This window comes from Pinus tabuliformis, chromosome X, assembly GCF_031772625.1.
Source record: "Pinus tabuliformis cultivar Carrire ecotype Pingquan chromosome X, CPIR1, whole genome shotgun sequence".
NCBI classification, from domain to species: Eukaryota; Viridiplantae; Streptophyta; class Pinopsida; order Pinales; family Pinaceae; genus Pinus; species Pinus tabuliformis.
In genome coordinates this window covers 786,426,264-786,448,739 of record NC_142308.1, presented here as the reverse complement: position 1 = coordinate 786,448,739, position 22,476 = coordinate 786,426,264, and the positions used below count along the sequence as shown (strand labels likewise).

Below are 22,476 nucleotides of genomic sequence, written 5' to 3'. Positions count from 1 at the left end.
GAGGGAACACTTATAGAACAAGATAGTGAACAAGTTGAAGTAGAAAATATCATGAAAGATTTGGAAAGGAGACTTGATCTGGATTCCTTTGTACAAGTACCTAGAGAATCTTCACAGAGACCAACACAGGAGCATAGTGCACAGACACCAGGACAACTAGAGACATCAAGACAACCAGAGACTTCAAGATAGGAAAAAGATTCAGGATCACATAGCATTTCTGAGGAGTTTACCCAGACTGAGACAAACATGGGAAACCCTCCAGTATTGCAGACCCCTCTTAATGAGGAGATAACTAAAAAGAGGAGTCGGAATGAGGCCAGACCCTCTACAGTGGCATTGGACCAAGTATATGTGAAGAGGCATAGAATGAATCCTCTGTCCGAGCAGGAATTTGAAGAGACCAAAAGTGACACAGTGAAGACTACATTAGCAGGGGAAACACCAGCTGCCTCCCAAACACAGACACTAAGTACGCAACATAGTGTAGAAGTGTCATCATTAAGGATAGTTTCAGAGCAGAGCCAGGATTTGAAATAAAAATACAAAGATATTAAGGCTAGGAATGAGAAGCTTAAAGCTCAAACCTATGCCCACTATTTGAAAATGGCTCCTACAAATCAAACAAGATTGATGTAAGCCTTTGACATCAAAGAGGGAAAGATGCAAATGAGCTTTTTGAAGCCAAAAATACAACAACCAAAGTCCATGGTTGATTATTTTAAAACAAATTTTTAAGTTCTTGCCAAAGACATCCACACAATTGATCAGATTAAGCTCCATAAGCAAATGGGTGAGATGGTCTATTCCACATTGACTAGTAAAGCCATCATTGCACATCAGTTGGAGAATTCTCTGAGTAATACTACAACACAGTTACAGTTGGAAAAAGCCTCTTCTCAGGCTAAGGACACCAAGATAAAATCATTATAAGACCTGGTGATTGAGTTGGGACATGATCCCAAAGATGTTAAAGCAGCTGAAAGTTTGATAAAGAAAAAGAATGATGACATTTCTGCACTCAGGAAACAACTCAAACTCCCTCCCCTCATACATCCACAAACTGCAGAAGTAATTGAGAAACAAAACGAAGAAGAACTTATGGACTTGGTCCTTAAGTTAAATGAGCAGTTCAAAGAAATAGAGCAAGAACTAGAAAAAGCTTTGCAGTCCAAACAGGGTGAGCCGACCACCATACTTTAGACAGTAATACCCATAATTTCTATAGCAGTTCCATCTATTATTGCAACATCTTTGGCACCCAACATTCCCCTAGCAACAGCTCAGCCAGTAACAACAACAACAGGTACATCAAAAGAAACAACAACTTCAACACTGCAAACAGAGGACTTAATAAAGTCCATGGAGGAAATGAAAATCCAAGCAACTGAAATAAAGAAACTAAAAGTAAAGATTACCAGCTTGGAAAACAATTGTGAGCTATCACAGATAAATTACACTAAAGAAGAGAGAAAGAACAGAAGGATGGATGAAAGAATAAAACCATTAGAGAAGGACTTAACATTGGAAAAGCCTTTGATGGATATTAGAGAAATTTTATGGACCAATATCATTGATTCCATCAATGATATTTGGTCTTCTATTCAGATCATTTTTGAACAGACTGAGTTAGTTAAACTAGCTACAGAGGCTATACAGAGACCAGAGAAGAATTGGGAAATAAGCCTGAAGAGGCAACCCAATTGATCAATTTCTTGAATAGCAAAAGCAAGCAACAAATGGAACAATAGGATATTGAGGATCGAACTGGTACTATCCTTGAAGTTTAGAAAGTCCTTATTAAAAAGAACTTAATGCTGAACCTGGAAAGAAGATGCCAAAGTATTCAAGAGGACATAGATGATTTTATGGTGAAATATGACACTCTAAGAGATAAGGGACTTCCAAGCCCAATGGTTATAAATGACAAGCTGATGACTCATGAAGACTACGTTGAAAAACTACACAAACAAGCTAAAAGTCAAGCTAACTCTTCCACAGTAAAAGCACTACCAACAGGAAAAGTGCTATATGATGGTTTGGAAAATCTATTCTATATTGAACATGAAGTGAAGCACTTGTTCACAGTCCAACCCAATTATGCTAAGTATAATGAAGCCGACGAAATATACAAGAAATTGATCAGGATGAAAATACCAAATGAAGAATTCTGGACCAGCATGACTGATATCCTATAATTTACTATGGTAACTCTGAGGTAAATAGAGAATATTTACTAAGGTAAAGTCTGGTAAGCAAGTAAAGAGTATCAAGAAGAGGTAAAGAGTATTAGTAGGGAAAAGTAATCAAAGATCCAACACACAATTACTAGAGCAACAACAAAAGGCAAATCTGAGTTTCAACCTCCAGCTCATGCATAATAAAGTGACAGCAGCAATCAGTTTTCCATCTGTCTCTATATTTTTGTAAAAGATATTTTGTATTCCCTAGAATAAATCTCATGTAGTTATGAGATATTTTTGAGGTAATTTTTGTATAAATACTTCTCCATTTGAAGTATTAAGTGTGGATTCTATAACATCTCTGTAAATCTATGCTATCAAGCTTAGAAAGCTTTGTACTCGAACTTGGATTTTTGCTGGAAAAGGAATAAAAGTTGAGGACATTTCATGAGATTCATGTGCAGTCTAATTGCAAATAAGTATTCTATCCTTGTGATTTTATGTGTTTTCTATATGTTTCAATGTTTCATGCATCTTAAATCTAAATGGTAAAATAGTCAAAGTATATCGGAATTAGCTTTTTTGCTTTTTGCTATCAACAATGTACCATTTATATGTTTTCTTCTAAACTATCTCGATAAAGGAATTCTTAACTGTTCCCCTATCCCTGTAGTTTTTCTTTAATAAGTCCCTGGTATAGGATTCTTAGATGCCCTCTACCAGTTGACCTATTTTCCTTTCTTCTTTCCAATCCTAACTTGAGGATTCTTGGTTGCCCTCTAGTTTTGAGTAGAAATACCATTCTTTCAAGCTCCAAAATTTGTTTTTACTCTGTTATCTTGCCTGTTGAACTCATACCTTAGCAATTTGACTTAATCTAGTGAATTATCCCTGATTGACTCCATAGCCCAATGGCTTGAAGCCTAGTTTGCCCATTTGTTTCAGAATTCCACCACTCTCAAACAAAAGAACCTCCTCGAACATTAATAACTATGCTAATATCATATCAAAACAATGATATATCATAAAGAGAGAGACCTCTCTGGACTAGGTGGGCTAGCATCTAAGTCTAAAAGTTGGTTTGTGGTTACCTCAGATCCTTTCCCTCTTTTAATAACTTCTAAGGAAAATCTAAGTGATAACATAATGGCGACCATACTGGGTAGAACTAATCCTCAGTTGAAACAAACATTTAAGAAACTCAAAAGTTTGATTTAAAGCATCATAAAGGGTTTTAGAAGTTATTTTGAACGTTATTTTGAACAACTAAATAAGAAAACATATAAAAAATTTGAAATCTGGCTTCAGGAAGAACTCATTACACCAGGGCTAACCCTGATCCAAATCCTCCCCCTGTGTTTGACAACCCTAACCTAATTCCGAGAATCATCAGAAGACAAGAAAGTTCATTGAGTCCCAGACCTTTGTTCAAATCACATTCATGTCCTGCTGAGTGGCTTTTCCTAGAAGATATTTCTTTTGATGAACATTTTGAACTCTCTATGTTTAGAACCACATCTGATAGTGAACTATTGGACCTAGTCCAAGATCCAAAATTCCTCAGAGAACTAGAAACCCAACGAGCCAATTTGTCAATTGATCGATATCTACAAAATTCCACTCAATCATCTATTACCACTGATAGAACACCTGGACTTTCTGAAACTACTTCTCTTTCTGCTAGTTCATCATTATTTCCTCACTCTTCTGAAATCCATTCCACCCCTCCCTTCATCCCTTCACTTCCTCCCCCACCAATCATCACTCAACATCCCACTACCACCTCCAGTTCTTCCTCCACAACCCAAACTCCTCCTGTTACCCCAAATCCTACTCATACTACTACCCAACCTAGAATCATGACCAACAGATATGCTCCCCTTGTGATGCTTGCTCCTCTAGGTGCCATGCCTCAGGACTATCAAAGTAAAATTACTACTTTTGATGGCATTGGAACTTACACAACTTAGCAGCACGCTAAGTGTTATAGACATTTTTCTGCCTTACAACATTGAGCATGAAATGTCCATAATCTAAGGGATCCAAAGTCCCTAAACATGTTGTTCCTACCCCTTGAGGAACAAGGCTAACAAACCACAACAATTCACAGAAGTTCTCCACCAGAAACTGCTTAGAAACAAGTCAATTCAGGATCATTTCAGTGGCTACACTAGCTGTCTGCGCTGAATGTCAAAGCCAACACTGGCTACCTGCGTTGAATGTCAACTGGAACAAAGGCTACCTGCGCTGAACGAGAGTGGACAAGTGGCAAGCTCATTTCTCAAGGTGTCAAGACCCAGGAAGCTTCCAAAATGACACTTGCCTCAGGGAATTCGACTGGTGATGAGTAAGAGGTTCCAAATCTCCAAGTGGAAGCAAGAACCTCCAAGTGGACTCAAGAACTGATAGAGGGAGAGGACACTAGTCAGATCTCAAGCTGACTCATCCTCTCTCCAAACATCTATATATGGATCTCTCCTCCATGAGACCTAGAGGCTGGAATTTTGTTATTGCAAAGAATTGCTGTTGGTTTGAGACTGGAACCATTGGGTGATTAATGCTTTGAAGGGGGAAAAGAGAGGAATTCCTTTCGCTGGGAAGGAGATGCTGGATTGGAGCCCTCTGGGTTGTATCTCTTCCTGAACCTTGTTAGTCATCAATAAAGCTATCTTGGTTTCTCCTATATGCTGATGTATTTTGATGTATGAATGTATTAGTGTATTTGGTTTATTTCTAATCCTAAACTAGTTATGAATGTGAATATCTGTCTTTGTGTAGTGTTCTTCTCTTGTCTCAAGTAGCTGTTCTCTTGTCGCAAGTAGCTGTTCTCTTGTGATCTTGCAGGAAGTTGTAGCTGGATAAGCAAGAAGGCAAGTAGCTGTGAACACCCAAAGAGAAGGGAGATTGGATCGAGGGACAAACGGAAGACACCGGTAAGTCTATTGATCTCTCTTCTTTCACATTTCATAAAGGAAGAAACCAGTATAGCTGTACTCGTTTGTTGCTAAGGCACTGTCACACCTTAGGTGGATAGGATCGTCCTGCATAGGCATTTTTCCCCACAACAAATTGGCGACTCCGCTGGGGACATTTGTTTAGTCATTTTGTTTGTGTTTCTATCATTGTTTGTTTCATAGACTTGACAACAACAGTCGAACTGCATCTTTCCCGGATGTAAAGTAGAAAGTTGCTGCTTTGATCCAATTGCTGGACTTGTCTATGATCTTAACAATGGATTCACAAATGATTTGATGATCCTTGTGATAGATCTTAGTAGCCTCTCAAAGCATCCCTTTGATTACACCTTGCTTGTTGCTTTTATTTGGCCTAAAACAGTGAATTAAAGAGCAATCTGTGACCCAGAACCTGAGGGAAACGAGAGTTTCTCCTTCAGCGCAGACCCAGTGAAGGGATTCTACATTTCAACGTAGGTCCCGTGAAGGATACCTGCGCTGAATGTCAAAACCCCTATGTTGAACCTGCGCTGAACCAGTTTGTCCTTGTGCAGCTGGGATTCTCTGCTCTGTTTTGCCTTGTTTTGATCTCTATTTTTGCAGCCTGTAACCAGCATAGGTACCAGTCTAATAACTCCTTTTCTCTGCTTACATTCCGCCTCCTTTTGTACAAAAAGACTGTGAGTGTTTTTATGTGTTTGTGGCGTCATTTACAGTTTTCCTTTGCATGAGTAAAATAGTCATCCTGTAGCCCTTGATTCAGATCTGTTGATTGTGATCTTAGAAGAGAGTTCATTGGCTGTTTGCAGATTGATTATACATTTACTTTTGCTTATTGGTTTGAATTTGTCTCTTTTAAGTGTCAAAACAAGTATTCATTTCGAAAATCGTTAAGTGTTGTAATCTCTTCTACCCTCTCTGATTTCGAAAGAGTGAACTTGTTTGTATTGATCATTTAAAAGCAAATTCAAAGTTGTACAAAAAGCTTTCTTTGTAGGAATCAATACTAAGAAAGCGGAAAACAAACACCTGCATTGTGCATTTTGCATTTGATAGTTTACATGTTGGATTTAGGAAAAGTGCATTAGAGTGTGCTGATTGCTCTTTGAGAAAAGATGGTGTCTTTCTTTTCCCTTAGTAGCTAGGATTTTCAAAGTTGAAAAGATATAAAGCTTGCTTATCATCTTTAGACTGCATTTAGGAATTTGTATCATACATCTCGTGGTGAACCTTGAAAGGCAAACTTTAAAAAAGATCAACCTAAAATAAATTGAATGAACTTAACAACGCTTTGTAACATAACGCACAACATAGAGGTCTAGGCTAGAGACGTGTTCCGGCGTCGTTAAGCCTGGTGACTGTCGATCTCGTGGAAGGTGGGTGATTCCTCCTGAGGGACGATAGCGCCAGTACGGATTGTGCTCCCATGTACCGTCGCGTATATATTGGGAGACCCCTATAGGCATAAAACCTTTATCCTTAGGAAGCCGTGTCGGCCACCCTACTGATCGCAATGCACTGAACACAGCATTCAGGAAGATCGACCGCCCGTACCTTAAAAATTATTCTGCGGTTTTGCGAAAAGTTTGGCACACCCTCTGCCTAGAACTCCAGAGCAGTTCCTTTTGGCCTCTTTCAGACTCTATAACAGAAAAATTCCATTCGAGCATTTGTCACTTCGGGCTCGTTAAAACATCGAAGGAGACTAGAGTCATCTTTAGCTTTTTCTCGACTCTTTAAAAGTGAAAAAGCAAGTTGTGTCTAAAAGCATCTAAAATTCATTTAATTCGGAAACACACTTTCCCCTTTTGTATTTTGGTTGATTGAGTAATCCGCAATTGTGGAAGAAAGTCAATTAAAACCCTGTCGTTCGCGGAGGCTTACGAGTCAACCGTCTTTGTCTCCGGAATCAGAAACAGTACGGACAAAGCGAACTCGTTTAACTGGTTCGAAATCTCCTATCAAAGTTAGAACAAGTGTTCCAACCACATCTGAGATTCCGGTTACTCCAAGCATTTCTGGAAACCCTGCCTCTATAGAAGAAGTTCAACAGCCACAGAAGGACAGTAACACTGATCCTAGTCTGGGGGCAAATACTTGCCTTACTGAACCAGTTCCATCTGTAACCGGTTCAGAGAGTCTTGCTCCTCAAACAACTGTCGCTGTCGATTCAACCCCTTCTTCGGCACCAGAAATATTTTACGGACCTGACGGTCTTCCTCTTCCACCTGGTTTGATTGCGATAGAGGAAATTGTAGAGGATCCGTAAGCAAGTACTCCAACCCATTTTGGAGTCGGGGTCACTCTATTTCCTTCATCAGAAGTTAGTCCACCACAAGTGGAAGTTCCTGTAGAATCGCTAGGCAATCTATTGGATAGACTCAAAATGTCTGAACAACCGTCAACATCTAGGACTGTTTCGAACGACACAGCAACAGCAGAAGCCCCTGCCGTCACTCCGACAATGTTTGCCGGCATACCATCTGTCCTGACTAGCTCGCAACCGCTAGAAGGAGTCCACCAAGGGACTATTTCGACAGTGTGGTCCATTCCAGTTTGTTCATCCGGAATAATATCCGACAACTCTTATGTTGAGACTCGCCAAATTGATCCATTTGGAGGTCAATTTGGGCAATCCAGTCCCCAAGGACAACCAATCCCCTTGAGTTCCGGATTGCTACCGTATGGGGGGCAGTATGCCTTTTCATTACCCCCTCCAGGAGGGTATCCATACTGGAGTTCACAACAGTATTCAGGTTATACTGGAATTACATCAAGTGGTTGGGTACCTATGCTACCTCAACAACCAAGGGTTGTGTATTCTATACAACAGTGTGTACCTATGACGAACATCCCGACCACACCGGCTATTGTAACAGTGTCACAAGTTCAAGCGATGCCTGTAGTATGTCAGCCTCAGATTTCTCAGGTTGTAATGCAACAACCCCTTGACCCTGGGACACAACCACAATCGCCAACTGGTGGGGCGACACAGGTCCAAACGGGTACAATTACCCCACACCTTGGTCCAACAGTTAGTATAGCACAACAAAACATGGCTTCACAACCATGGCTGGTGCAATACCAACAACCACAATTCCAGCAAGTGTACCAAGGTTTTGAGCAGCAGATCTTTGCGAACAGTGGACAACCGTATATTCAAAACGGTCAAAACCAACCGCTTTACAGTGGTCAAGTCCACCAACCGTATCAATCATACCAACATCAATTACATTATGTTGGTATGCAAAGGCCCACTGCTCAGGCGATTCCATCGTACCCTGGATATGCTTCACCTAACCTGAATCAACAGTTACCATTCATGGCAACTTTAGAGTTACCCGATTTACACCGGTTAACCAAGGATCCGATTGCTTACGCCCCTTGGTGGCCAACGATTCCTCACAAACTTCCATCTGACATTCCTAAATTCAATGGAAATCCAGGTGAAGACCCATCGAATCACGTGATGACTTTTCATCTGTGGTGTTCATCAAACACCCTGAATGATGATTCGATAAGGCTTCGCCTTTTTCAGAGGACGTTAACGGGTCCAGCAGCAAAATGGTATATTGAATTACCTAGAGCCTCGTTCGACAATTTTAGCTCCCTAGCCACGACTTTCTTAACCCATTTTCAATTACCGATAAGATATGAAACGGGAACCGAAATATTAACCAACTTCAAGCAGACAACGACCACTCATATATCCGATCATATACATGAGTGGCGTCGTCGTCGTAGGATGGTGAAAACATACGTTCCCAATCAGCTGTTAGCTGAATGGTTTATAAAGTCGTTACTTCCTGCAATAACAGAAGATGTGGCAAAGGGGGGAGTCGTAACAGAGGAGCAAGTTATTGCTCGTGCACAATATCTAGACTTAGTTTATACTCAGTCTGGCACGCTCTACGACAAAATACCTGACGCCCCTAGACCGGAATTTTCAATTCCTCCTCCTCCTAAATCGAATAGTGACTCTCATGCCGGCGATGGCGTGATTGGCATGGCAAACGCGAAATCGACAAAGGCTTCGTCTAAGAAATCCCGTAAGAATTCGGATCAAAATGCAAAAGATGAAATTCTTGCTTCGGAAGTAAATGCCGTATCAGTAGATAAGGGCAAAGAAACCAATCAACCAGGAAGCAAGAAGAAGCAAAACAAAGGGAAAAAGAAGAAAAAGGGTGAGTCATCTCCTGGAAAAACTTCTTCAAACCCTCCTGGAAATAGGAAATATCCATGTCAGATATGTGATGAGGATCACTGGACAAAGGATTGTCCATACAAAGCTGAGCTGAAAAGGTTCTTCAAAAGTTCGCAAACCTCAGCTGTGTTAACTGATCCATTTCCCAATCCAGGTCAAAATCTGGCTGATAGTGGAAATGCTTCCCCATCTCAAGTGCTTATGTTGTCGGTTTCAAAACAGCAGAATGATGCTTTGATTTCGACAAGGAACAAAGATTACGGGAATCCGCAGCTGTCGAATGACAAAGGTAAAGATCAACCAAATAGTTCGACAACAACTTCGACAGAAGTTGTACCGCCCATCATTCCTAAATTAACAATAAACCGCCGAAGGGAGTAGTACACAAGTCGACATTTAATCCTCGCGCCAGAGCGGCGCAACATTATAACATAGTGGAAGATTTGGCCCAATTGCCATCCGCTATGTCGACTCTTGAAGTACTACAAAATTGCCCATCCCAAAGGCAAGCTTTGTTATCGGCTATTGGTGGGGTTGATCCTAAGGATTCCAATCTTGTATCCTTTGATCACAAAGGATACGATCCTCAGTTACCAGCTCAACTAGCTTTCCTTATTCAGGTGAAAGCCCTCAACAAAACTGTTCACCGAACAATTATTGATGAGGGGGCATCTACATGTATTATGTCGATGAGTTGCTGGAAAACTTTAGGATCTCCAACCTTGTCGCGATCTTCGACGACATTAAAAGCTTTCGACGGAAGGACTTATACCCCGTACGGTATCCTTAATAACTTGAAGGTTGAACTGGGAGGAAAAATAGTAGAAATAGATGTTGAAGTCATCGATGGGAATCTTGACTACAACATCCTACTGGGAAGACCATGGATCTATGCCATGGCTGCTGTTGTGTCGACTTATTTTAGAAAGATCGCATTCCCGTTTGAAGGAGGGATTACGATCGTCGACCAACAAAACTTCCTCCCTAATGGTTCACAAGTTACAGGAAGCATTCCCATGATCCATGGAAGCAACCATTCGCTTCAAGACATCGGAGTAGGCCTACTGAAAGACCCCACATTAATGGGAACTTTCGCACTTCCACCTCCATTATATATAGGGGAAGTAGCATTGGTAAGAGCCTGCAACATGATATCTTCCACGAAGATCTCAGAAGACGATATCAACATGGATCATGCAATGGTTTTGCCCCCAAGCCCCATTGAAATATTGTAGCAATCAATGTTTCGGGCATGGGAGGCGAACCCAAATCAACGCTCATCAAGCGTTTGGGTAGATAGGTCTAGAGAATATGGTACCCCATTAGATCCTTGGTCGAAAGTACATGGGACTGACGAAGGAATCCTACAATCAATGTTGATTGAGGGGGCACCATGGAATGATTACCACCATCGTTCTCTTCTTCCGAAATATGAAGAAGACACTCAACATGACCTTTATCACCCTTCATTTTTTGAATTCTTATCAAATACTGTAAATACGATGGATTCCGAGCGAAACTTATCCAATATTGAAGAGACTATAGCCATAAATATCTCGACCAAAACAAATGTTGTAGAGAATATTTATGTCGGCAAAGGTTGTTCCCCTTTAGAACTGGAGATATATAACGCTCTTTTTCGCGAATTCAGAGATGTCTTTGTCTGGTCATATGATGAAATGCCAGGCATTGACTCGAGTATCGTTGAACATGAAATTAAGATGTATCCTGATGTCAAACCAGTAAGACAACAGCTTCGGCAGGTGCACCCCAAGAAAGCTGCTGCCATTAAGGCAGAAGTTGAAAAACTTCTCCATGCTGGCTTCATCTACCCGGTTCCTCTAACCGATTGGGTAGCGAATATTGTTACTGTTATGAAGAAACAAGGGACAATTAGAGTGTGTGTCGATTATAGGGATGTAAACCAAGCTTGTCCGAAGGACAACTACCCTACACCCTTCATCGACCAGATAATTGACGAATGCACCGGATGTGAAATCTTTTCATTTATGGATGGGTTTTCCGGGTATAATCAAATAAATATCCGCCCACAGGACCAGTCAAAGACTGCATTCATCTGTCCGTGGGGCACATTCGCTTATCGAAAATTACCCTTTGGTTTAAAGAACGCAGGGGTGACGTTTCAGAGGGCAATGAATTATGCCTTCCATGACATTAAGAACATCGTTCAACCTTATCTCGACGACCTTCCGGCTCATTCGCGAAAGCGGACTGATCATCCGTAGCATTTGAGAGCGATATTTCTACGTTGCCGACACTACAAAATAAGACTCAATCCGCACAAATGTGTGTTTTGCGTTGGTTCTGGTCGTTTACTTGGCTTTGTAGTTTCTAAGGATGGGATTCGACTTGACCCTTGCAAGGTTCAGGCAATCATTAATTTGCCTCCACCTTCAAATTTGCTTCAGATTCAGAAACTCCAAGGGAAAGCCAACTTTCTGAGGAGGTTCATTCCAAATTATGCAGAACTTGCTAAAGGTTATACTCGTCTTTTGAAAAAGGATGTACCTTTTGTCTGGGATCAGGTGGCACAAGCTTCTTTTGATGCTCTGAAAGATTCTCTAGTAAAAGAATCATTAATGTATGCCCCGAACTACCAAAGAGATTTTAACCTGTATCTGGCTGCAGCAGATACGACCATTGCGATGGTTTTAGTTCAAGAAGTCGATGGAATTGAACATCCAATATATTATTTAAGTAAAAACTTGAATGACACAGAAAGTAAATATTCTTATGTTGAAAAGCTAGCACTCGCTGCTGTTCAAGCGATACAAAGATTTCGACATTATGTCCTCTTTCGGAAAACTACCATTCTATCAGATTGCAACCCCATGACTTATATATTGTCGCGACAGTTGCTGGGGGGCAAATATTCAAAATGGATAGCGATCCTTCAAGAGTTTGATCTGGAATTTGTAAAATCCAAATCAAAGAAAGCTTTAGTTTTCGCAGAATTATTATGCGATCTCCCATCGTCGTCCAACGATGAAACGTCAGAAGAGTCAATCGTGGACGAAAGTTTGTTTTTGATATCTGCAAGCGATGAGTGGTATGGATATATAATAATATATCTTCAAACCCAAAAATTCAGGCCTGACACCTCTCACTCAGAACAGAAACGTATACGATACCAAGTCAAAGACTACATGATCGTGGTATCGATACAGTTCTGAGGAGGTGCCTCACCCATGAAGAGGCCGAAAAAGCCCTGAATGAGTGTCATTCAGGCGCGTGTGGGGGGCATCAATCTGGATATGCTACAGCACAGAAAATTTTACGAGTAGGATATTTCTGGCCAACCATGTTCAAAGATTGCATAACCGCGGTCAGAAGTTCCCATGCTTGTCAAATTTTCGATAGCAAAACCAGAAGACCACCCGCACCTTTACAGCCGATAGTTGCTGTTGGGCCCTTCGCTAAATGGGGCATCGATTTCATGCAATGTAACCCCACCTCGACCGGGGGGCATGGGTATATTATAGTCGCTGTTGACTATTTTACCAAATGGGCCGAGGCGATGCCTACATTAGATAACACTGGTGAAACAACTGCCCTTTTCTTTTTCAATCATGTAGTCACCAGGTTCAGCGTACCACAGGCTATAGTTACCGATCATGGGTCACATTTTTGCAATCACATGATGGTCGAATTAGCTACCAAACTAGGGCTATCTCACAACAGCTCTACCCCGTATTATCCGCAAGCCAACGGACAAGTTGAAGCAATCAACAAGGTCCTGAAGCGTATGTTGCAAAGGATGATCGGGGTTCACAAAAGAAGGTGGCACCTAATCCTGTACTCAGCCTTGTGGGCTTACCGAACATCGGTAAAGAATGCGACCGGGTTCACACCTTTCCAACTGGTGTATGGCCTGGAAGCAGTCTTGCCAATCCAGTGCGAAATTTCGTCGCTTAAACTCGCAATTGATCTCCTCCCCGGAACTTCGGAAGAAGAGGCTCGTTTCTTGGAATTAATCCAATTGGATGAAACCCGTCGTGATGCCTCTTTGGCTAACGAAGCCCATAAGAAACGAGTCAAGGCGCAGTTCGACAAAAATGTCAAACCCCGTGTCTTCTTAGAAGGTGACTTAGTCTTGCTTTATGACCAAGAATCCGATAAATTGGGAGCAGGTAAATTTAATTCCTTATGGATGGGCCCCTATATTGTTAAATGAGTGTTAGCAAAAGGAGCCTACGATTTAATGGATTATGACGGAATTCCACTGGCGCAACCCCGTAATGGGTTGTACCTCAAGCGTTACTATGCTTAAATAGTAACCTGTATGCTTTTGTTGTATTTTGTTTTCGCTAAAGTGTTTGTTTTGGTCGAGTGATCCACCTTTTTACATTTATTGCAGATGTCAAACCTTCTGGAGACATGTGTTGGATATGCCGACGGAGCAAGTCGTAGTTCGCGGAACCTATCCTCCGCAGCCTGGGCCATTTTTGATCCAAGCGGCGAGTTAGTAAGTTTCAGAGGTGTGTGTATTGGGCAATCAACGAATAACATCGCTGAGTATAGCGCGTTGATAGAACTACTCTCTGATGCCATCACCCGTGGTATACGCCGACTAATTGTTAGGCTAGACTCACAGCTCGTAATACTACAACTCAATGGTATATATTCCATTCGCAATCCAGCTATTTATCGCATGTTCCTAAGGGTTAAGATTTTGGAAAGACAATTTGATTCAATTCAATACCAGCATATTTCCAGAAACTTAAACACATTAACCGACTCGTTAGCAAACTATGTGTTAGATAGACATTTGCGACATTTATAAAAAGAGACACATCATCAATGATTGTACATATGGATCATATAACTCAACCAGAATAAAACTCGAAAATCAAACTAGCATTTGCACCTAGTGTTGCAAAGGAAACGCCGTAAGGCATAGTGTGTGGAAGAATATTGAAACGTGAATAGGCTTTTGCGGGCTTTTTTGGAAGCAAGGGTCGATGAATTCGAGCTTTTATTTGAGGGAGCGATGCCGAAAACTGTTGAAATGGAATGCAAGCAGCCATAAATATGCATTGAACCTGTTTAGAGACCTTTGTTTGTTGTTAGAAAAAACTGTGGAGTTAAAGGTGAAGATAAATGAATGAGTCCATGTGAACAACAACTGGGCAACCATATTGATTTGGAAAGGGCTATTTAAGAAATCATTATTCAAATGGGAAATTAAATTAATATGCGAACAACAACCGAGCAACCATATTGATTTGGAAAGGGCTATTTAAGAAACCATTACTGAAATTGAAAATTAAATTAATATGAAGATATATTGAAAACATGTATTATAATCATTAAAGTCAATTGATTTTGTAAACAAAATATGTTAAAACCCATTGACAATGAAATGGTTGTGAGGAAATAAACTATCAAAATGGCATTGATGTCGAAACATCCCTTTTTTAAGTTTGAAACGGGAACCACAAATAGTTAGGAGGACATGAACTATCAAAATGGTATTTGATGTTGAAACATCCTTTTTTAAGCGTGAAATGGAAAATACAAATATTGTATTGTAACATCCTTTTTAAAGTTTGAAATGGAAAATACAAAGTTTGTTGTAACATCCTTTTTAAAGATTGAAATGGAAAACACAAATAGTTGTGAGGAAACAAACAATGAAAACGGTATTCGATCTTGAAACATCTTTTTTCAAGTTTGAAATGGAAAATACAAACAGTGAATCGTAACAAAAGAGGTTCGAGAAGGAATATAATAGTCTAAAGAACATTGTGTTTGTCATTCCATATTTGAAGTTGTTTGAAAACATGGTGGAGGCAGCGAAGGCCTGAAGAAGCAACAATGGACCTGCAAAATTTATATTTTGTTAGAATTAGTAATATGTAAACCAGTTGCAGAAATGTATTAGTAATACTCTGCAGGTGAGTTGTGTTAAAATGAATCTGGAATGAATGGTAATGAAGTTACCTTTGCTATGGGGATCCATATATTGTTAGTGGAAGATGCATGGTGAATAACGGCATATTGAACACCATTGGAGGTCAATGCACAGCTGGAGACGCAGTTTTTTTGCTTGCCAATCTACATGTAGTTGTGTAGGTATGTTATTTCTGAGCCCATGTGGCCTGCTGCAAAAGAAAGAAAAGGTAAGAATGAGATGTATAGACAATATAAAGACATTCTAATATTTGCTTATTTACTAATAATGATTAAAGTTTGTTGTTGTTGAAAGATATGAAAAGTATGTTAAGAAAGAGAATGAGGTAAATAAATGGAGGAAACCTTTTGGTGATGTCAAAGTACGGGTTGGAGCAGATTATCTGGAGGCGGCATTGAACGGAGAATTTCCTCCGCGTGTTTTCTGCGAGCAATGTTTTTGTTGTCCTTCATTTTACTGTAACGATCGAAACTGAATGCGGGGTTAATCCGGAGATCTTGCAGAGAAGGCACTCTTGAAATAGCTGTGAATGTGAGACCTTGACGTTCTGTTTTTCCAATGTCAATTGTTGCTTTTGGAAGGGTCATACCTTGAGATTTATGTATGGTTAAAGCCCAAGCCATCTTCAGTGGAATTTGTGCACGACCATTTCTTTTTACTGCTGGAATAGGCAAGTGAGTGGGGTTTCTTTCATCCCAAGGAGGCCCAATGTACTTGGGGAAATCTATGACAACAAATGTTGGAATTTGTGGTGGTGCAGTTGATTCTTTGTAAAAGATGGTTACAATTTTTCCAAGGGAACCATTAACAAGACCGGCTGAAACCCAAAGGTTGGAAGTCAACATAACTTTTTCGCCATTGCATAGCAATACAATTCGCTCAAGTTGCTCATCTTCAGAGGAAAGACTGGAATATGTGGTGTCATCTTCAGCAATGGATCGTGCGATAGGAGTGTTAAGAGATTTCATCATTTGCTTATTATGGACCGTTGTTTGAGCATTTGTTGGAAATAAATGCATGGAATCATGGAATGAACATATTTCTTCTTCTGATAAAAAGGAATCTGTGCGCAACATGAGTATGTTGTAGTCATCGATTGTTGGATTTGCATCTCTAATGTTCTGGAGAATGTTCCTGAAAGTAACCTGTGCGATGTCGTCGCCTTGTTGACGAAATATTGTGTCCAATGTGATGACTGTGTTGAAGGTGCTCCACAGTGCGCTTCCATGGCTCGTCCCTGCATACAAAGGTATGTCTTTAACGGGTGGTAGCTGACCGAGATCACCAACCAATATTATGGAACAACCACCGAAAGGAGTGTTTCTTTGGTGGGGAAATGCCTCGCGAAGACGTTCATCAATATGGCTGAGAAGCTTTGGCCCAATGAAGCTCATTTCATCGATCAGTATGTATCTTATATGCTTGAGTTCTTCCTGGAATTTTGCAAGAGCACTACCTTCTAACGGCATAAGATCCTTTATAGGAAGGTGCAAAGCAGAATGGATTGTCGATGCTTGTATGTTGAAGGCAGCAACCCCTGTAGGGGCGAGGAGCATGATCGGTGAAGGTTCCAGGCTTGCAAGGCCTATGAGCATATCTTTGATGCAATTAATAAGGAGGGATTTTCCTGTACCAGCAGTGCCTTGTATTATCATTCTGAGAGCGGGTAAATAATCCTTCCTAGCAAAATGATTAAAAATAATATTTAGAGCTTTTCTTTGCATTGGAGATAATGTAGTAAGGGTCGGCAGGGTATGTTGATGTGTTTGAAGAATGCGGTGGATGGAGCGGCTATTCTCAATGAATTGTATTGCATTATTTTGTAGATCCAATGGGATAGTGGTATGATTCCAGTTATGGGTGTCATCAAAGCCACGAAGACCAAGCATGTCAAGGTCGTTTATGAGAAGCTCATTTGTAGGGTGTAATTGGGAAAGTAATTCCCATTCATTTATTTCCATGGCGTCTGCTGGATTGGCTTCATTCATAGTTGAGGTATCATTTGCAACAGATTCAATATCAGATAGTGTGCGGTGTTGATGCCAAGGATTGTAGAATGGGCGAAATGTTTGCCAATTTGCGATGAATTCTGCAGCAGAATCTCCTATATCTTGTACGATACGGCGAAAAGGTTTGTATAGCATAAGCTCAACCCTGCAAAAGTCAGCGTAGCAAGGTTCTGTTGTGGATGGTATGGAGGAGTAGCGTGGTATGACCCGAACAATTGCCTTTGTAGGCCTTTGTTTCCATTTGTTTGTTTTGCGACGAGGATCATATGACCAGGATCTTGCCAACTCTATTAGTGATGTGGACTCTAGGGTAGAAGGGCGTTGGATATATGTATCTATGAAGTGCGGGGATGTAGTGGAGGTGGCGTCCGTTTGTGGAAGGCGCATAAGAATTTTTTGGTTTACATTTAAAGAAATGAATGGCCGACTACATAATGTTAACGGTAATTTTTGCAGCATATGGCAGGTTTCTTGGGCTCCAATGTCACGATCAACAAGGGTTTCAGCAAGAAATTTTTGAAATGCAGATGTTGTTGGGTCAGCAATGGGTGAAGCAAGGACAATTCTACGTAGCATGTCGTGGAAGCTTTCAGATTTTTTTTCTACTTTGGATGCATATTTGGCGATATATTTTTGTACAGCGTGTATGGAGAGTACTGGTTGGCAGTCAACATTTGCACGCCAAATAGATAGGATGGTAGGGTTATGGCTATTGAGTTGATCGTCGTTCCGAGCAGGGGTGTATGTTTTTTGGCCATTGGAATCAATGAATAAGGCCGATTTTGGATGTAATTCCCACGGTGCTTTGTAACGACATTGGAGTGAGGATCCATTTTTTCTTAGGCACGTGCTTTCTGAGCATTTTGTGTGACGTTCAACACAATTGACGAGTTGTTCATAGTCACTGAAAGGATTGGTTCTGAAGATTTGCGGTGTGGACAACAGGCAAGGGTCTTCGGGATTTGTCCAAGCATTTGGTTGGTTTGAATTCGAAGGAGCACGAGGGTTCCAAGCGGAAATATATTTGTCGAAGAACTGCCTTGCAATATCGACTGCTTCTGTGTCTTCCTAGTTGAGATTCCCCATATCAGGTGCATTTTCTATCCAAAGGAAACCATGGATGTGCGCAGATCCCCTATGTTGCCATTCATACCTAACAAGAATGCGTTTTTGTAAGATAATTTTGCAATAGGTGAGGAATGATGTTTAGAGTTCTTGGAGGAAAAAAAATGCGGTAGAATGCGTACCTGTACCAGTAATCTTTTGTATTCAGGTGTTTCTCCAAGATAATCTCACGAAATGCTGTGAATCTATGGTGCATATATAGCGATGTTAAATGTGGGTTAGAGATAATGTTATCATTTCTCCACTTTTGTTGTTTTCCAATATCAGTAGGAAGACATCCGGGCATGACTGCATGAAGATCAGGCCATTTTGTATCAATTGCACTTAATGTGAAGAAGAATGTCGGGCAACCGAGTTGAGATATCATGTCCATTAGTTCATTTTTAGCTTTGTGCCAAAATGACCTTGTTCCACGTAAAGAGCTACCGAATCGCATGACTTGCTCCGCCAATTGCTCATCTGGAAATTGTTCTAATCGAATGTTCAGATCTTGAATAGATATTGGAAAGTTATCTGTGATGCTTTTTTTCACAAAAATCGACGCTGTTGCTTGACTGCGATGCCGCATCATGAGATTATATATGTAATAACGAAAGTGTGGGTGGCTTCCAAATCTGTTATCGTAGTAACGTATGAGATGAAGTGCATATTCATGTAACTGCACTGCTTTCATTCTTGGCTGATTTGGCATTGCAGCGCCTGTCGGGAAAAGGGCGGGGAAAGCCATAGAGAGTAGACCTTCTGTGTTGTATTCATTGACTGGTGATAAACCAATTGTTGGCCACTCAATTGTAGTATCAGATTGGTGGTTGCAAGCATGCAAATAATGGCGGATTTCTTGGATTTCTGTATTTGTATTGGGTATGATGGGTACGAACGATGATGTTTGGCCAGCGGATGGGTCTGTGAAATCTTCGGTGAGCTCATGGGGTGGTTCAAGTGGAAGGCGAACAGTGGTTTCTGTAGTATTGGAATGGTGAAGGGAGGAGGAGACATCGGTGGGGATTGCTGGTAAGGATGCCAGTGCATTGGAATCAATACGAACATTCTTATAGTATGGGTCATTAGCCAATTTGTATTCCAATGCAGCGAGAACGCGATGTCTACTGACAATGAAATCATAAGCCTTATGGTCATTACTATGACGCGTGACAATTAGGATGTCCAAGTGCTCAACACGTCGTGGCAACATGTTTGCGATTTTTGTTATGTCTTGAGGAAAACAAATTGTGTGGCCACTGTATTTATACTGGCCACCACGTGCATGTGTTACCTGCAATATAGGGTTAACCCTCGCAATGAGCATTTCTTCTATTTGCGAAAGAGACGTAAGAGCAGCTGGTTGAGGGCTAGGGTCCATGTTGTTTGATAATGAGAAGCGATGACCCTTTTTTTTAGAGGCGCATCTAGAGCAACAATCCATGTGGTTGGAATTGCGGATATGTATTCCAGGATATGATTCAAGACAAATGGAGCATGGGCATTTAGGTGGAAGTTTATCAAGCTTTGAATGGAAATCTCAATGTGCTTGATCGGTATAAACGTTGCTGAAAGCATGTGCAAAGGAGGGGTTAGGGCAATGAGGCATGGATGTATTTGTTTGAGAGGTTTGCTGAGAAGATAAAGAGCCTGATAATTGCAAGGGAGGATTGTTTTCAGGGTGGGGCATTTCAGACGAGGAAGGTTGGTCACCCTTTTGTTTTTTGTGTTTTTGACATTCTATGATGTTTTTTTTTTCTTGGTAAAGCTCACGACGCCGTGCATTTATTCGTTCTTTATTTGTTGCATAGTATCTTCGAGCACGTTCATTATTAGAAGAAGAAGCCATTCGCAAAATTTATGGTACCTATAAGCAAGGGAGGGGAAAAAAAGAATGTTATTTAGAGACAACAACCACGTTATTGTATGAAAGCGAAAGAAGGGTAAAAAATGCAAGCGAAAGCGAAAGAAGGGGAAAAAAATCTAAGTTCTGAATAGTGCCATGTGAATTTTTTTATTTGAGAAATGTTTTTGAAAGAACGTATTAGTATTTTTTCTGCATACATGTAGGTAGTTTCATGTGTAAAGTTGATAAAAGGAAAAAAAAAATGTGATTTTGTCTACTAACATAATGCTAGATACAATGGAGAACAAATATTTATTTCAATGGTATATAAGAAATTTTCATAAGAAGACATGCAACAATATATCTTGTAAAGTTGTATTTATAAAATTGGACAATAGGAATTGCCAAAAAGCAAGGAACACATTCTGCAATATTTATCTACAATGTCGAGATGCTCTGAATTTCTCGAAGGATGTTTTTGCATTCTGTCGTGAAATGTAGCTTTTCTTCTTTTATGATAACGCATTTCAATCGTGGGACTTCTTTAAAAGTTTCTTTCTTCACCGAAAGTGTGAAGATATGATCTGTCCATAGAGCTCTAGAGACAATTTCCTTGATTAGTTCTGGATCTGAAGATAATAGATAGAAGTCTTTGGCATTATTTCCAAGAATTGTAGAGCCCGCGTCTTCGAAAGCAACAGTTGAAGCCAATTCACCAGTGTGATCTTGTATGTCGATTTTCAATAAGTATCTGTAATCACAGTCGCTTACTTCAGCGTTGCATTTTGGACAGAACCACACCCCTGTATTTTGTGGAATAAGTTTTTTCATGCATTTTTTCCCACCAACAATCGACGGGCAAGAAATGTAGTAAAAACTATCCATACCAATTTTTGTTATTGTGCCCTTTAATTGGAAAAATGTTGGTTTCTCTAAGGAATCCATACTGTAAATGTCAGCAATTGTTATTTTTTTTTGTTGGGGGCAAAAAGGAGATCTTGTTGTCAAAGATGTTGAAGCAGCAGTCGAGCCTTCTTTTTTAAACCACGACTTTAGCGTATGGGCCTCTTCAATGTCAGGATCTACAAGAACAATGGATCTCGTTGTAGTGCCGATATTTTTCCCATTAAATTCTCCAACACGTGCAGATTTGATTGCAATGATGGGGTTATTGCCTGTAGCACATAGGGAGGAGATTTCCTGTGAAACGGCATTAAAATTATCGCCCCAAAAGATTGCATCTATGCTATACCCTGACATGTCTTGAAGCTGTACTGTTTGTTTATTGACTTCAGAGCCATCTCTTCTACGTATAGTGCATACACTGGAAATGTCTGTGACAACACCCAAAATATCAACAATGGAGTTGACGTTTGTTGTTCTGATATCATCAATTGATTTTATACTGAATTGCACTGCTGGATTATGTTTTTTTTCACTGGCAACATGTTCTATGGTAGATGTTGCATTCAACAAAATTTCCCAGTCATTGTTCAAGTGGTTGTATTGCTTATTAGCCATTTTCACATTCCCTTTAGAAACAATGTAGACATTTCCATTTTGGATTTTGTCGAAAAAATAATCTGCGACATTGTTGAAACATGTAATATGTATTTCTCCATCCTCTGTATCGAACAGGTCAAAGCCAAACACTTTACCGGGTCTGTATTGATTCTGAAACTGTCGAAGAGTTGTTTTCCTTTGGACGTATCCTTTTATGCACCAGTTTGAGTGGTAAGGGTTTAACGATTTGATGGGAATTTGAACCGGTTGAACGGACGGGGTTGGAGTAGTTGGAAGAGGGTAGGGCCTTTTTGATGGAGGATGTGGATCCGATGAGGATGGAGAGTTTTCATCAGATGTGATGGGGATACTCATAGTTTTTGGATTGCCAATTAAGGGTGCAAATGAAGTAGATATTTCAAAGTCTATTAGCTTTATAGACCTACACGACAAATGAGAGTCAAAGGAATAACTGTTAGAAGTGGTTGTGTTATAAGTAAAAGAATGTTAAATTTGAAATAAGAAATTTATAACAAACTTACGTTGAAGGACCAATAGCTGAGGTAGTCCAACTTTTAACATTTATAATAGAACCCTTTTGTAGCAAGCCTGTTGCTACGAGATCATTGAAATCTTTTGGAAGCATGATGTGTTTCTTATGTGTTCCGTCTGAAATTGCAGTACGATATCGTGGAGTTGATTTTTGCATTGGTTGTATTGGCTCAAGCTCAGCAATTT

The 22,476-nt window shown here is 40.3% G+C and overlaps 1 protein-coding gene across 1 annotated transcript; it reads right to left on the bottom strand.

Annotated features, from left to right (window-relative positions):
• Positions 1–15,309: 15,309 nt before the first annotated feature.
• LOC149142194 (uncharacterized) lies at positions 15,310–16,299 on the bottom strand. The gene is made up of 2 exons (XM_089452885.1): positions 15,621–16,299; positions 15,310–15,466 (listed from the first exon to the last, which is right to left on the bottom strand). The coding sequence occupies exon 1, from the start codon at positions 16,293–16,295 to the stop codon at positions 15,633–15,635; it is 663 nt and encodes a 220-aa protein (XP_089309011.1). The 5' UTR covers positions 16,296–16,299; the 3' UTR covers positions 15,310–15,466; positions 15,621–15,632.
• Positions 16,300–22,476: the final 6,177 nt, after the last annotated feature.

What these genes read in the sequence shown, in the direction of transcription:
- LOC149142194 (XM_089452885.1), bottom strand. Translation starts at nt 16,295, where the DNA reads ATGCATTTATTTCCAACAAATGCTCAAACAACGGTCCATAATAAGCAA.